This window comes from Podarcis liolepis (assembly GCF_965112155.1).
Source record: "Podarcis liolepis genome assembly, chromosome: 3".
Lineage (NCBI taxonomy): Eukaryota > Metazoa > Chordata > Lepidosauria > Squamata > Lacertidae > Podarcis > Podarcis liolepis.
Window position 1 is genome coordinate 87,361,751 of NC_139557.1, and position 15,803 is coordinate 87,377,553.

At 42.2% G+C, this 15,803-nt stretch overlaps 1 protein-coding gene across 3 annotated transcripts in view; it reads left to right on the top strand.

Annotated features, from left to right (window-relative positions):
- The window catches only part of DNAH8 (dynein axonemal heavy chain 8), a 146,196-nt gene that overhangs the window by 110,310 nt on the left and 20,083 nt on the right, over window positions 1-15,803 (top strand). For 2 of the 3 annotated variants that reach the window (XM_083497165.1, XM_083497166.1), the window contains 9 exons: window positions 1,628-1,783; window positions 2,944-3,099; window positions 4,384-4,566; window positions 4,908-5,013; window positions 7,283-7,535; window positions 8,682-8,872; window positions 11,557-11,678; window positions 13,997-14,115; window positions 14,270-14,472. In XM_083497165.1, the coding sequence (XP_083353291.1) occupies window positions 1,628-1,783; window positions 2,944-3,099; window positions 4,384-4,566; window positions 4,908-5,013; window positions 7,283-7,535; window positions 8,682-8,872; window positions 11,557-11,678; window positions 13,997-14,115; window positions 14,270-14,472 (1,489 nt within the window). Of the gene's footprint in view, window positions 1-1,627; window positions 1,784-2,943; window positions 3,100-4,383; window positions 4,567-4,907; window positions 5,014-7,282; window positions 7,536-8,681; window positions 8,873-10,701; window positions 10,986-11,556; window positions 11,679-13,996; window positions 14,116-14,269; window positions 14,473-15,803 lie in introns of those variants that run through there. The other variant, XM_083497167.1, reaches the window with a different exon arrangement.

Genomic DNA, 15,803 nt, shown 5'->3' on the forward strand with positions numbered 1-15,803 from the left:
GAGCAGTTCAAATATTGAAAAAATTGGGTGGTTTTCATGTGACTGGATACTTGTGTACACTACCTCATTGATAGATTTTTGTCTGAAATGGGAAAATGTGGGTACGTAGAGGCCATTCCATTATTGCAGGTGTGGGTGGTTTTTATTGGTTTTGTTTTTTTACTTGCTGCAATCATGGATATGGCAGAGGCTGTCTTCGCATAATAAAACATCTCTGGCCTTGCAACATATAATTTACTCAGTACATCGCCAGTTATGATATGCTATAAATTTAATCTTCCAAAAAATAAGTAAACGCATGTGCACCAACAGCTTGAATAGATAAAAGAACACAAGCTACTGTAGCATGTTAAAGGCAGGAGCTTTTGGCATAAGCTTTAGTATCACCACAGTTTTTAAGGCAAGAGAGTAACTTGGTGGTGGTGAGCTGGTGACTGTCACTGCTTCTTCTTGAGGGACCAAATTCCATAATTTAACAATGTGCTGTGTGAAGACATACAGTGGTACCTTGGGTTACATACACTTCAGGTTACAGACTCTGCTAACCCAGAAATAGTACCTCAGGTTAAGAACTTTGCTTCAGGATGAGAACAGAAATCGTGCTCCAGCGGCGCGGTGGCAGCAGGTGGCCCCATTAGCTAAAGTGGTGCTTCAGGTTAAGAACAGCTTCAGGTTAAGAACGGACCTCCGGAATGAATTAAGAACTTAACCCGAGGTACCACTGTACTTTCCTTTGTCTCTCCTGAACCTGCGTCCTAGTGTTACGAGTGAGGGAGAAAAACAGCTCCCTACCCACATTTTCCACATCATGAATAATTCCATAATGCTTCTATTGAACCCCCCCCCCTTTATTCACTTCCCCACCTTAAGTAAAAAGCCTAAAATGTGCGTAGTTGGGTAGGTAGTGTTCCAGAACTTCAGCAACTAGAACTCATTAGTCTTACTGTTATTATATTATTCCTTTAGATAGGGCTGCCATATGCCTGGCGGAATTTTGGCAACATTTTTGCCACAAATAAAATCTCACTTTTTGAAATATGGCGACCCTACTTTAGATTGTCCTTTATTTAGTTGTATTTTAGGATATGGTAGGGTCCCTTGAGTGAAATTTCTTCACCTACAAAGGAGGGATATTAATACAAATAAAAAAGTTGTTTCAGAGATGGAAGCAATAGGGGCAGTGTTCAAAACCTCCAGGAACCTGTAGCATCCAGCATTGCTTAACAGAATATTTTTGGACTTGAAGCAGAACTCAGTATAGACCATTATCTTATAAGTTGTTAAGATTAAAACTGACAAAACTTGGTTGTTTTAAATTGTTTTTAATGTTGTAACTCACCCTGGGACCTTATGGTGTAGGGTGGGAGATAAACAAACCAACCAACCTTATATACTTTGCTTATATGATGTGACCAATATGACTATAGCTGCATCGCACAGTAGAACCGTTTTTTAAATTAATAAATTATATCTACAATTCTGTACCCACTTACCTGGGAGGGTGTCTCACTTGAACTCAAGGGAACTTACTTTTGAGTGTGCATGCACAGGATTGCACTGTCAATATATCTCTGAACGTCAATTCATTATTGGTTATAGAAGTGGTGACTTCTTTCTCGTTGCCCAGATTAGCGAATGGAACCTACAAGGCCTTCCAGGAGATGAGCTCTCAGTTCAAAATGGCATAATTGTCACTAAAGCGACAAGGTACCCACTCTTGATAGACCCGCAGACACAAGGGAAAACATGGATTAAACAAAAAGAAAAGGAAAATGATTTACAAGTAAGTGTTGCAAAGTTTTAAACCAAAGGGTGCTTTTTCCTCTCCCTGGAAATGCCTTTTTTCTTCTTCTGGAAACATATTTTCAGTAAATATGAGTAGTGTTTAAATCTACACACAAATCCGGCATCCATAATAAACTCTTGAACAGATTATACCGCTCTGTACCCTTTCAGTTTTACCAACTGAGGCACCCACACATTATTTGGTGGGTTTGCATGAGTTTTCTTTGAACTCTTATGCTAGCATCACTTTCAGATACGTGTTTAGTGTCTTCTAGACATTCTCACTCATATCATATTTAAGCAGTGCTTTTTGGGGGGGTTCTCAGGGCTATGCAGTGCCGGCCCTACCCCCCAAATGTTTAAAATGTGGCACTTACTGCAACAACTTCATGGTGAGTACCTGCACCTTCTTTTCGTTTCTTTTTTAAAAAGTGCTGTACGGTGGTACCTCGGGTTACATACACTTCAGGTTACATACGCTTCAGGTTACAGACTCCACTAACCCAGAAATAGTATCTCGGGTTAAGAACTTTGCTTCAGGATGAGAACAGAAATCGCACGGTGGCAGCGCAATGGCAGAAGGAGGCCCCATTAGCGAAAGTGGTGCTTCAGGTTAAGAACAGTTTCAGGTTAAGAACAGACCTCCAGAACGAATTAAGTTCTTAACCTGAGGTACCACTGTATATAAGAAATGCAATTGTATTCATACCCTTCCAGGACACTCCCCCCCCCCTCACATATATTTCTTAGTTCTTTCAGTGGTTTGAAGTGTCTGAAGTGCAAGTCACTCAGCCAAAACCTCAGGAAAAGAAGCTGCTGCATTCAGATCCTATCTCAGTCATGGTTTTTTTGGCTGAAATCTCTCTTCCTCAGTGGCCTGCCATAGAAAGCATAAAAAACTCGTAAAATACTTTGCACACTGTGGGAGGCGCTTAACTTTCTGAGCATGTGGAATGAGGTCTGCTAGTGCAATGGGACATCAAAGTCTCATTGACCATGTCTACTCAGATGTAAACCCCACGGAGTACAATGAGACAGGCTCAGGTAAGTAGGAATAGGGTTGCAGAGAGGTAAAGGTGTTCTAAGAATTAATACTGTAACAAGAAGGTGCCTTGCCAAGTATCTTTCTTATAAGAATAAACTGTTTCCATTTCTAAGGTGACAACTCTGAATCATAAATATTTCCGCACACACCTAGAGGACGCCCTCTCTCTGGGGAGACCACTTTTAATTGAGGATATAAGTGAAGAATTAGATCCTGCACTTGATAATATATTAGAAAAGAACTTCATTAAATCAGGAACCTCTTTCAAGGTTAGTTACCTTTATAAAAGAGCTATGACTGTAATAAATTTTATTTAAAAGTGTGATAAATGTTTAATCACATCTGTTCTGAGCAAGCAAATGAAATAAATCCTGTGGCCAAATAGGGGGAAACCCTCTTGATCATGTGACCAGTTTCTTCTCTAACTCAGAATCTTAGGGGTAGATTGGTCGGAGGTCTGCTTGACAAGCAGTTTTGTTGTGTTTTTGTCAGTCTTTGGGGGCAGAGTTCTTATTCTCTCCTCCCTGCCTCTCAAATTCTTAGCAGGTAGCACCCCTCCCATAACACTTCATTAACACCACATGAGATCAGTGCTTAGTACAAAGTATAAATCTAATAAATAACTAAATAACTAAAACACACATTCCCACTACATCTTTGCACTTATGAATGCCATCAAAATCAAGGGGGCCGAGTATAACTGGGCAGTAAAAGAAGTAAAACTGGGCAGCGGTCCCTGAAAGACAGCAAATGGCCTTCTCACTCTGCCTGCTTAACCATATTTTTGTGCGCATATATTCTCAGCTAAGGCTGGAGCATATTTTTTTAAGGGTAGTCATGGAGTCCCTTCTCTTTCACCCTAATTAGTAGTTCAAACAGGGAGGGTCTTAGAAATGCTAGGCACCCCAAAATGTATCTTCTCAGTTATGGATCTTCTCAACTTTGTGCCCCCTCAGCTTGGCACCTTGTGTGGGGGAACCTCTGACACCACCCTAAATTCAACACTGAAAGGACTTGATTCATTTTTCTATAGTCTAGTGGTTTGATTTGGTCTGAACAAATCTGTGATGGTGCCTACCAGTTTTCTGATCACCAGTGACAGGTACAAAATTGCAGTTGCAGCCAAGTTTCGTCTTCATACCAGAAGCTCATTCCACATCTCTGCTTCCCACATTATGGGCACTGGAAGAGTTCAACCTGAAGATTATGAGAAGAAATTTTAAATGCACCATAAACCGTCATATTACCATTCTAATACCATTGTTTTTCTTTATTTGTGTAATTGCTGCAGGACTCTGTGATGATAAATTAGGGGTGGGGACCCACATTATGATTTAATGAAAAACTGAGGAAAAGGACAGAAACCAGATTTTACAGCCACATAGAATATTAATAATTATTTGTAGCACAGATGCAGATTAAGCAAATTTAATTGTAAATGAACAATTGTGATGTTTAATATAAATTCAAGTGTGCACATCTTCCTGAATGAATAATTATATGTGCAGATTAGAATGCAATATCTGTTATTGTTATATTGAATTGTTGTTTAGGTGAAAGTTGGAGATAAGGAAGTAGATGTCATGAATACATTTAAACTTTATATCACTACAAAATTGCCTAATCCTGCCTTCACTCCTGAGATCAATGCGAAATCATCAGTAATAGATTTTACTGTTACAATGAAAGGGCTTGAAAATCAGTTATTGAAGAGAGTAATTCTTACAGAGAAACAGGTAAGATCACCAAGAATGAACTCATACACTAACAAAACAATGAAACTGTAATGCTTTACTGATGCTTGATCTTCTAATTCTGAAATGCTGGTCTAGAACCCGCTAGCAAATCATGGTGATTTGAGGTGGTGGTTGGAGTGGATGGGGATGAATTTTGGAAAGAAGGAAACTTGGGAGAAGAAAAATCAACTGAACAAATTCCTTAAATATAATGATACAGCAGTGTCTTTTAAATTATAAAAAACATAAATGTGCAAGCGCTAACAGATTATGATTGGGGCAATTGCATCATAACACAATGTTAAAAATGTTTAGACAGTTTGTCTTGATATTTAACAAAGGAACTGGAAGCAGAGAGAATTAAACTCATGGAAGACGTAACATACAATAAACGGAAGATGAAAGAACTTGAAGATAACCTGCTTTATAAATTAACTGCAACTAAAGGTAGTGTATCAACTTATATTCATTTCGTATTTATTAAGGTTGGCATTGGTCTGCTTCCATTAAGGATAGGGACATAAGTCTCTGGTTTACCATATTAAAAGATCTAATTCTACCTGAAGTAAATGCAGTTGAAAGCTTGCACCTGGACTGCACTACTTCAGCCTGCAGGTGGGGGCATACTTGAATCCTTCATACAATAAATAAATAACCCCTGCATATAGGACGTTACGCACTGAGGAGAAAGGGTTTCTTGGCATCTCTTTTCTATCTGCAGAGATTTATTTGTTTATTTATTTGTACAGAGGAGCATCCAATCATTTGAGCCGCTAGAGTCCAGTCCAGTCCAGCCCAGTCCAGCCCAGCCCAGCCCAGCCCAGCCCAGCCCAGTCCAGTCCAGTCCAGTCCAGAGAAATAGGTTTACTTCTGCAATGCTGTGTGCTCTTTGCGAGTACTACACCTAATTCATTAGACAAACCTCTCAGACATCCTTATGCATTCGAGTATGTCCTTCCTGGGACGCGGGTGGCGCTGTAGATTAAACCACAGAGCCTAGGGCTTGCCAATCAGAAGGTCAGCGGTTTGAATCCCTGCGATGGGGTGAACTCCCGTTGTTCGGTCCCAGCTCCTGCCCACCTAGCAGTTCAAAAGCACGAAGTGCAAGTAGATAAATAGGTACCGTGCCGGCGGGAAGGTAAAGGGCATTTCCGTGTGCTGCTCTGGTTCACCAGAAGTTGCTTAGTCATGCTGGCCACATGACCCGGAAGCTGTCTGGGGACAAACGCCAGCTCCCTCAGCCAGTAAAGGGAGATGAGCACCGCAACCCCCGAGTTGCCCGCGACTGGACCTTATGTGTGAGAGCCAGTGTGGTGTAGTGGTTAAGAGCGGTGGACTCGTAATCTGGTGAATCGGGTTCGCTTCCCTGCTCCTCCACATGCAGCTACTGAGTGACCTTGGGCTAGTCACACTTCTCTGAAGTCTCTCAGCCCCACTCAACTCACAGAGTGTTTGTTGTGGGGGAGGAAGGGAAAGGAGAATGTTAGCCGCTTTGAGACTCCTTCGGGTAGTGAAAAAGCGGGATACCAAACTCTTCTTCTTATGGTCAGGGGTCCCTTTACCTTTACCTATGTCCTTCCTACCATATTAATGTGAAGTACTGGATGTGCAAGGTGAAAAGATAAACAACTACAGAGCAGAAGTTTCTGTCCGAAATGGATAGATCACACTCCTCTGATTGAGATGAAGCAGACTAGCGGTTGAGGTTATTTGTGGCTAAAACAGAGGAGGCTATGGATCCTCCTTTCTCTTTTGGGAAAGGACCACCGTGACAGAGCATCTGCTTAGCATGTAGAAGGTCAATCTCCAGAATTTTCAGGCAGGGCTAGAAGAGTGTCTGAACCCCAGTCAGTGTGGACAGTGCTGGGCTTGATGGACCAATCATCTGACTCAGTATAAGACAGCTTCCTATGTTCCTTCTCCATGGAGGATGACCCAGCAGATGAGAAACACTGCCATGTAGTGTTCAAAGGCAGGGAAATTGGCAAGATCTCCCCCAGTCTATTTTCCTGCTACAGGGCATATGACAGAGAAGAGGCAGCAACAGGGCCAGCGACAGAGAGGAGCATTGGGTGGATGTTGTTGCCTGCAGCAGGCAACCATTTAAATCGTCCCTAATTGGCTCCAACCTAGCATCCATCCATAATGGGGGTATGTTGGAGGCAGGGACAGTGAGTATTTTGAGGGAATTCAGGCGGTAGCTCACTGCAAGTAGCAACAGCAGCTGCTGCTTCCCTGTGGTCCTCTCAGTGTCAGGATTTTTTTAAAAGCAGCCCACCCATCATCAGCAATAATAGGCCCTGCTGAGGCTCCAGCCTTTGCCCAAAAAAGCCTTGTGGTAATGCTGTCCATGCTAATTGTTTCTTACTAGTTTCTTCCACTTACATGCTGTCTCTCCACTGGAATAAAAAGAGACCCCAGCTTTTAGGATGAAGTGTTCTTCCTTCATCATAATTAGTTGCTGGGCTTTCTACGGAAAGATACATAGCATGGTGTAGGAGAAGCAACCAGCAGAATGTCTGGGCAACCCTTATTTGGCTCATTTAGAATGCAAAGAACCACTTTGCTTTAATTGCTTGGCCTGCATTCTTTGTACTAATTAAATTATGTTTTTCTGATAGAGGAACTGGTTGATTTTATTTCCATATTGAGTTCTGAATTCTGTACAGGAAATTAAAAAGCACCGTTACCACACATTTCCTCTGGTGCCCTTTAGGGTCTTTGGTGGATGACGAATCTTTAATTGGTGTTTTGAGGACAACTAAACAAACTGCTACAGAGGTATCTGAAAAGCTGGAAGTTGCAGGAGAAACTGAGAAAAAAATTAACACGGCACAAGAGGAATATCGTCCAGCTGCTACACGAGGAAGCATTCTTTATTTTCTTATCACAGAAATGAGCATGGTCAATACAATGTACCAAACCTCATTAGCTCAGTTCTTAAAACTATTTGATCAGTCCATGGCCAGGTAAGAATACCGTGTTATTTCTGCAGACGCCTGTATCTTTTCCCAATCCATCCCCTCTGCTTCAGGCTTATTTTCACCCAATCTAGTCGGGCCGAGTCCTGAATGAATTTGGGGTTGTTGCTCAGAGCAACATTTCATTTTGCTTAGCTGTACTGCTTTTTGCTGCTATTTAGATTATAAATGTTGCATGTCACCCCAATCTCCAAGCGCTGCAAGAATCCAGGGGTTTCAGGCACTTACCCTAGGTTCCTGTTTCCTTTTGAATGAGGTACAGTGGAGACTGAGGTGTTTTAAAGATGTGTGCGTTCTTTTACACAAATATACACACACAACCTGAGCCCATGATGGAGGGGTTCACAGCATTAACACCCCCAGCATTAACACTTCTTCCATAGCTACAGCCTTGGATTCAAACAGAAATCAAACATTGCTCTGACACTCTCCAGCTTTCGGCTTTGCTTCTAGCTCACATCACTCAAAACTCTCTGCTTTCAACTCTGCCCTGAGTTGGAGGAAGGGGCCCTACCCATTTGCCATTTTCACAGAGCCTTTGTTCCCCATCACCTCACCAGGAAACTAGCTTGGCTATTCCAAGAATTAGAAGAGGGTCCGTGCATTCAGCCTAACCCCTCCCAAAACGCATAACATATTTTTGTATTTCTATTCTTAGGCCTTCATGTGAGTTATTAGTAGATTCTTTCACCTTAGAATTGCATCCAGTGTAGTTGTCTTGTTCAGGCAAGTGCTTCTGATTGCTTAATGGATTTTCCTCTCCTCCCCCAGTGCTCCTGTCCATGTCTCTTCTAGAGATTCCTCCAACCCTTTGGGACAATTGGGTATGTGTGCATGAGCAGAGGAGGCAGAAGGGATGTTATACTGAACAAGTGGAAGTCTTTGCACAAAGACAAGCAGAAACAATTCATTGTATATATTTATTAATATGAGATGTTTGGTCTATTAATATTTGAATCCCTCTTTTGTATATTAAATATTGTACCTTTTGTATATTACTTTTTCTTTTAGTGAATTTACTTGAAATGCTGCTATATTTTATTGTGTAAACTTTTGTGAAGTTGATGTGAGCCGCTTTGAGCTTATTGATGTGAATCTGTTTGCTTACTTTCTTGCTTTGCTTTTATGTCTTAGATCTGATAAGTCCCCTATTCCACAGAAAAGGATCACAAATATTATTGAGTTTTTGACATATGAAACTTTCACATACTCTGTTAGAGGTTTATATGAAAACCATAAATTTCTCTTTACGCTGCTTCTGACATTAAAAATTGATCTGCAGAGGGGTCAAATCAAGCCAAAGGAGTTCCAAGCACTAATTAAAGGTAATTACTAGTTCTGAATTATTTCTACCTTGTTACAAAAGCTTGTAATGGGATACATGTTTGCATATTATACTGAAAGCAACTCTGTGTGGAACACTAAACAGAGTGGACAACTGCCTAAAGCCATTGGAATGGGTAAACAGGAATTTAAGAATATAAGAGCCGCACAGGATCAGTCCAAAGACCCATCTACTCCCATACTCTGTTCTCACAGTGGCCCCCCAGATGCCTATACAAAGCCCCCCAGGCTCCCTTTCTTCGGGGGGGGGGGGCAGAAGTGCTCCCCTCCAGCTCCGCTGAGTGCCAGCAGGAAGAGGGCAAATGCACACAGTTGGAGCATTGTTTTGTCTGGAACTTTCTGCTCAGCATCCTGGAGCTGTCACTCACTCACTGCCTGAAGTAAGCACTTCATTCACTTCTGATGCTTTTTCTTTGTGCTGCTGTAAAATGCTTTGCTTGGGTCAGTTGCAGCACAGCTGTGACTTGTGAGTCCACACGGATCTCAGCAGCAGCACAGACCTTGCATACCCCACCCCACCCCCCAATGCACATCAGAGGAATTGGGAGCTCACTGCCCCGGAATAACAGCCTTCTTGAGAATGCTCATTAGCCATGCTGGTGACCTTGTGCACTTGTTGGTACCTTTCCTGCCCTGCATATCCATCATCTACGTAAGCCATCCTTATGCATATCCACACTGATTATTAATTTTTTATAACATCAATTTTATTCAAACACATTCATGGGGACAGAGCAGGCTTTTAAACCTTATTAAGGATGCAAGACTGCCTAAAGACTGATGTGCCGGTTAATTCTACTGTAGTAAATGGGCATTAATTTTGTGTAACCGGAAACGGAAATGCAGCCTAAAACGTATGTGTCTCTTAGCTCATGGTATACAAGTTCATTTGTAGTTGTAAACAATTGTTTCCTGCTGTGAATACAAGTTGTGGCAAGCCATGGGTTTGTGAAATGTCTCCCTCCTCTTTTGCCCTTTGTGAGGATGAGAAAGCTTCTAGTTTTAAACTAACTACAGTTCCTGGTAACTTGGGGAATTGTGCTTTGTTTAGACTAGGGTTAGCCAACATGGTGCTTCCAGATGTTTTTGGACAACAAAACACACCAGCCACAGCTAGCATGGCTAGCAATGGATAATGGAAATTGTATTCCAACATACAGAGGGCACCATTTTGGTTGTCCCTGATTAAGACCATGGCTTTGAATGGGAGCTACAGTTTCTGATGACTAAAATGTGGTCAGGGCATGCTTTGATTGATCACAAAGAAGGCCTGTCTGCTATTGTTCTTATGGGAACTCTTCAGAAGGACTTCTGTCCAATTAATCATGTAATGCACCAACTGTTTTTGAAACATAAAAGCTTTATATGAATTCTAAATATTAAAGAAGGCAATGCTGCTGATGGAGTATTGTCTGTGACACTGTACGAATTAGTCTTGGCTCTTATTTTGTATTAGTCATGGAAAAACCTCTCTAAAAGGAAGTTATTCACATAAAGGAAAGTATATGTGTCATACAAAAATGTAAAATTACCCATAATACATTACCATCATAGATGTCATAGATGCAAGGAGAATGAATTAAAATGCTAATCAGGCATAAGGCTATGAAATAAGGGCAATTAAAAGTTTGTAGCAAACAATGAGGCTATAATAACTGCAAAAAACTGATTCTGTATTATTAATAACGAGGATAATGGCATATTTTAGGCATTCATCCTACATGCTTTTAGATATAATACAAAAAGCATTGGTTTTAGGGAAATAATGTTGTAATATTTTACCGGAAAGGCATTTTGAAACTGTTTCCAGGCAGGGTGCCCCTATGATCCTGGTGGTCGCTATATCAAGGTTAACGCTGACATAATAGCATACTCACAATCCTATGCTCAGTCAATAGCACAACAACACGTCAGCAGGTGAAAAAATGAAACTACCTACATCACCAGATAATCCTTTAGCGTCCTTGTAAATGCTGCATTGCACACTGACAACACCTTCATATTATTCATGCTTAGAAAGTACCAATCCATGCATACTGATGTCTGAACAACCTCACAACATCACTCAAACTATTGTCCTCACCCAGAAGTAAGTCCTATGAAGTTCTGTAGTTGTGCCATGATCCCAGTTGTGCCATGCAGTGTTTGTTAAACATATTTATTCAGAAGTCAATTCCATGGGGGTCAATGGGGTTTACTCACCAGATTATATGTTCATGGGTTTTCATATCAAATGGAGACAAATATTCAGGAGAGCTGCATGGTACTAACCAGGGCCAGACCAATACACTTTGTTACCTGAGGTGAACCACAAAAGGGCGCCCCCTCCCCACCCAGGAAGAAGTGAGTGAAGATCTACATCAAGAACAAGCAAGGAATAAAGATATACATTGGAATCTGCTGCCCCTGTGGATCCTTCTTCACCTTGCCTCATGGGTGGGCCAACCCTGGTAGTAACACACATTTCTCCAGAGAGCTTACACAACAGGTTTGTCTACAGAAACTCGTGCAAAACGTACCTGTGAACTGTGTCTATTTGCTTCCTCTGTTATTTGGTGGGATAGAGACTGCCATTTGTCTGATAGTCTAAAATTCAAATTTAATAATATTAAGCATAACATGTATGTACTCTGTAATAACGATTATGATGATTGTTTTTAATCAGGGGGTGCAGCACTGGACCTAAAAGCTTGTCCTCCCAAACCATTCCGGTGGATTCTTGATATGACATGGTTGAATCTGGTAGAACTGAGTAAACTACCACAATTTTCTGAAATTATGAACCAGGTGGGCTCATTTGTCTTCCTTTCTGTTCCGTATATTGTTTCCCACAGCCATTGTATCCTTTTGCCTTAGAGAATTGAGATGTGGCCATTAATTCCAATATTGCTTAGTTTCGTACCTTAATGACATGCTATCTTTCCCCCCTCAAGTGAATAGCCTTGGTTCAGTGGCAGAGCACATGTGCATAACGTGTACAAGGTCCCAGATTCTGACATCTCTGCGTTGGGCTGGGAATGTCCACTGCCTAAAACCTTGGAGTGTCACTGCCAGTCAGTTGTAGGCAATACTGACTTAGATGGACCAATGGTCTGAATTGGTATAAGGCAGTTTCCCTCACGCCTATATGTGGGCATATAAATAACCACAAATACTGGCACATCCCAGCCCTCAAAAACATGTCCTACCTAACATGAGTGAAGCTTTCTGGGACGGTCTGCTAAGCCTCCTTCTCTGAGCAGCAGTCAGAGCTGCTTAATAAGCCCTCACCTCCTATGTCAGGGGGGGAAATATCTCAGGGCTCATCTTCTGCACCTATTTCTTTTTCCTCCCCCATCCCCTCCAATCCTGCAGCAGTGAAATGGGGACGGTGGGATTTGAAGCAAAGGTCCACCAAGCTCTGGGTGCAGCTGGCAAACAGGCTGGGGGCACACAGCCACACCAAACAGCCTTTCCTTGAGGGCAGAGGACTAGACAGGGCAGTCTCTGGGCTTCATTGCTTTAGTTGCACTTTGGTAGAAGCTCGTCCTGTGCACCTTCTCTCTACTCACCGTTTTTTCTATGTTTTTCCTATTGGTGTTGCACCTGACTAGATGTGTGTTGCACCGCATGCAGTGGGGAGGTGAAGTCTGCTGCCGTGACAACAGCCTGTGCTGGGGCTGAGTTTTGGGGGCAAAGCAACTGGCAGTTCTGCTAGTACCTTGTGGGCAGGTGGCTGGAAATGATGGTAGGAGAGCAAAAGACAGAACTGGCATGTGACTGGGCCTTGATTTACTACATTGTTGCAGGATAATTAGGTCTGAGGACACAGGGGTTAACTAGAGGATCCCATTAGTTACTTTCCAGCCATGGTGGTGATGAGCATATTTTGCAGTTATACTAACTTTTCAGACTGACTGCACCATTTTTATTAAGTAAGAACTGCATTGCTCCTTCAACAACATTAATTCTATGATGCAGCTGCAAAAAAGGCTAATGTTATTTTAGGCAGCATCAACAGAAGTATAGTGCCCTTTATCTTTAATGAAGGTACCGAAGGGATGTTCAAGAAATTTGCAGATGACATCAAACTAACACAAGTATAGTTTCATGATCAAGGGAAGTGATTTTATTGTTTAGTTGTGTCCGACTCTTCGTGACCCCATGGACCAGAGCAGCCAGACACTCCTGTCTTCCACTGCCTCCGGCAGTTTGGTCAAACTCATGTTAGTAGCTTCAAGAACACTGTCCAACCATCTCGTTCTCTGTCGTCACCTTCTCCTTGTGCCCTCCATCTTTCCCAACATCAGGGTCTTTTCCAGGGAGTCTTCTCTTCTCATGAGGCGGCCAAAGAATTGGAGCCTCAGCTTCAGGATCTGTCCTTCCAGTGAGCACTCAGGGCTGATTTCCTTAAGAATGGATAGGTTTGATCTTCCTGCAGTCCATGGGACTCTCAAGAGTCTCCTCCAGCACCATAATTCAAAAGCATCAATTCTTTGGTGATCAATTCTGCCTTAGTCAGGCACTCTTGGAGTACAGTGTCCAGTTCTGGGTGCCACAATTTAAGAAGGATATTGACAAGCTGGAACATGTGCAGAGGAGGCTGACCAAGATTATCAAGGGTCTTGAAACCAAGTCTTATTAGGAACAGTTGAAGGAGTTGGGTATATTTAGCATGGAAAAAAAGACTGAGAGGAGATATGACAGCCCTCTTCAAATATATGAAGGGCTGTCACATAGAAGATGCTGCAATCTTTTTTTCTCCTGCTCCGGAGAGTAGGCACAAACCAATGGCTTCAAGTTGCAAGAAAGAAGAGTCTGGCTCAACATCAGGAAGAACTTTCTGACAGAGCTGTTAGACAGTGGAACAGACTTACTCAGAAAGTGGTTGACTCTCCTTCCTTGGAGCTTTTAAACTCATGGTTGGATGGCCATCTGTCATGGATCCTGTAGCTGAGATTTCTGCATTGCAGGGGGCTGGACTAGATGATCCTGAAAGTCCCTTCCAATTCTACAGTTCTATGATTCTATGAAATATGACTTTGACTGAAGTGTAACTTTCTAAAATTGTCAGAAGTGTACTTTAATGGGAAAACTATGTTTGTCTATTGCATTTGGTACATTAGATCTGTCGTAATGAGAAGGGATGGAAGAATTGGTTTGACAAGGAGGCTCCAGAGGAAGAAACGATTCCTGATGGATACAGTGACTCTCTAGATACTTTTCGTAAACTTTTGCTTATCAGGTGAAGATCATGCAATTTCAGCATTGCCTGTTTTGCTAGCATTCTCCTAAGAGTGCTGTGTGCTAATCGCTATGCTGCATTTCCCTCGGGGAAAAACGCTATGTAGATGAAACTGACACTCAATTTGAGCCTCATCAAATATGTTCATTCCTAGGTCGTGGTGTCCAGATCGCACACTTTCTCAAGCCAGGAAGTACATTGCAGATTCTCTGAATGAAAAGTATACAGAGCCAGTCATCTTAAACTTAGAGAAAACTTGGGAGGAAAGTGATAAGCGAACCCCACTCATCTGTTTTTTATCAATGGGATCTGATCCAACTATCCAGATTGATGCATTGGCCAGGAAACTTAAACTGGGTATAAATATAATATTTTATTCTTCAACATAAGAATTTGATTTTTTAAAAAAAGAAAATTTGGTAAATTTGGTTTTTGTAATAATTCACTGAATTTGCAGTGGGCCCTCTCATCAACAATCCTGAAAAAACTTCAGCAACTTTATAATGAGGGTTGTATTCAATTGTTCAAGCAGGAGGTGTCCATTAATAAAAAGCCAATTGTTATACAAGGCAGGGCTAGAAAGAGCTTCAGATTTCAAGGCACTTGAGGCTACTGTTAGAGGAGCTTTCACTAATTCTGTAATAAATGGCTCTTTCTTGATCTAGGACAGGGTGGCCACCAAGCTTCATATGGTACTCAGCCTTATTTCATGTGATGGGAGGAGCTCGGAAGAAGAGGTGGAGGGCAGGACAGCGGGGGGCGGTTGAAATGCATAGAGAGATGGAAAGTGGGGCGGGGGAGAGAATATTGCTGTAAGCGGCCAGTTCAGGCCTCTTGGAAGAGTGATATGTCTTTCCTCTAGTTAGTAGCTCACTGGGTAGAAAGAGGGAGCAAGGGAGAGAAGGGGGTGGTAGAAAATGAGGAAGGGAGGCAACCCTGTCTGCCACAAGCTATGATTTTACCCACTGTCAGCATTTAGCCCCTCAACAGATTACGCTTAAGGGAATGCAGCTCTTGACAGATAAAAAGTTTGCTGCCTTTCTGTTATTACAGCTTATGCACATGGACATTTGCTGCCATCACAACTATCACCAGTGCTAACTACCACAGAGGATAACTTCTTGAAAGAGTCAGAAATTACCTCTGGCTTTATTCCTTAAGGGTGGCACTATGGTCTGAACCACTGAGCCTCTTGGGCTTGCTGATCAGAAGGTTGGCGGTTTGAATCCCCTCGACGGGGTGAGCTCCTGTTGCTCGGTCCCAGCTCCTGCCAACCTAGCAGTTTGAAAACACGCCCAAAAGTGCGATAAATAGGTACCGGTAGGAAGGTAAACGGCGTTTCCATGCGCTGCTCTGGTTTTGCCAGAAGTGGCTTAGTCATGCTGGCCACATGACCCAAAAGAACTGTCTGCGGACAAACGCAGGCTCCCTCAGCCTGTAAAGTGAGATGAGCACCGCAACCCCAGAGTCGTCTGCAACTGGACTTAACTGTCAGGGGTCCCTTTACCTTTACCTTTATTCCTTAACTTAATTTTCATTGGCATCAAAAGACCTTCATGCATGCAGCAAAGTGATATACTAAATTAACTGAGTTAATTGGTTCGTAGCAAAGGGAAGGCAGCACAAACATGAATAATATAAAAGGCCAGCATTCAGTGAAGTCTTACAAAGATACAATGCTGTATATA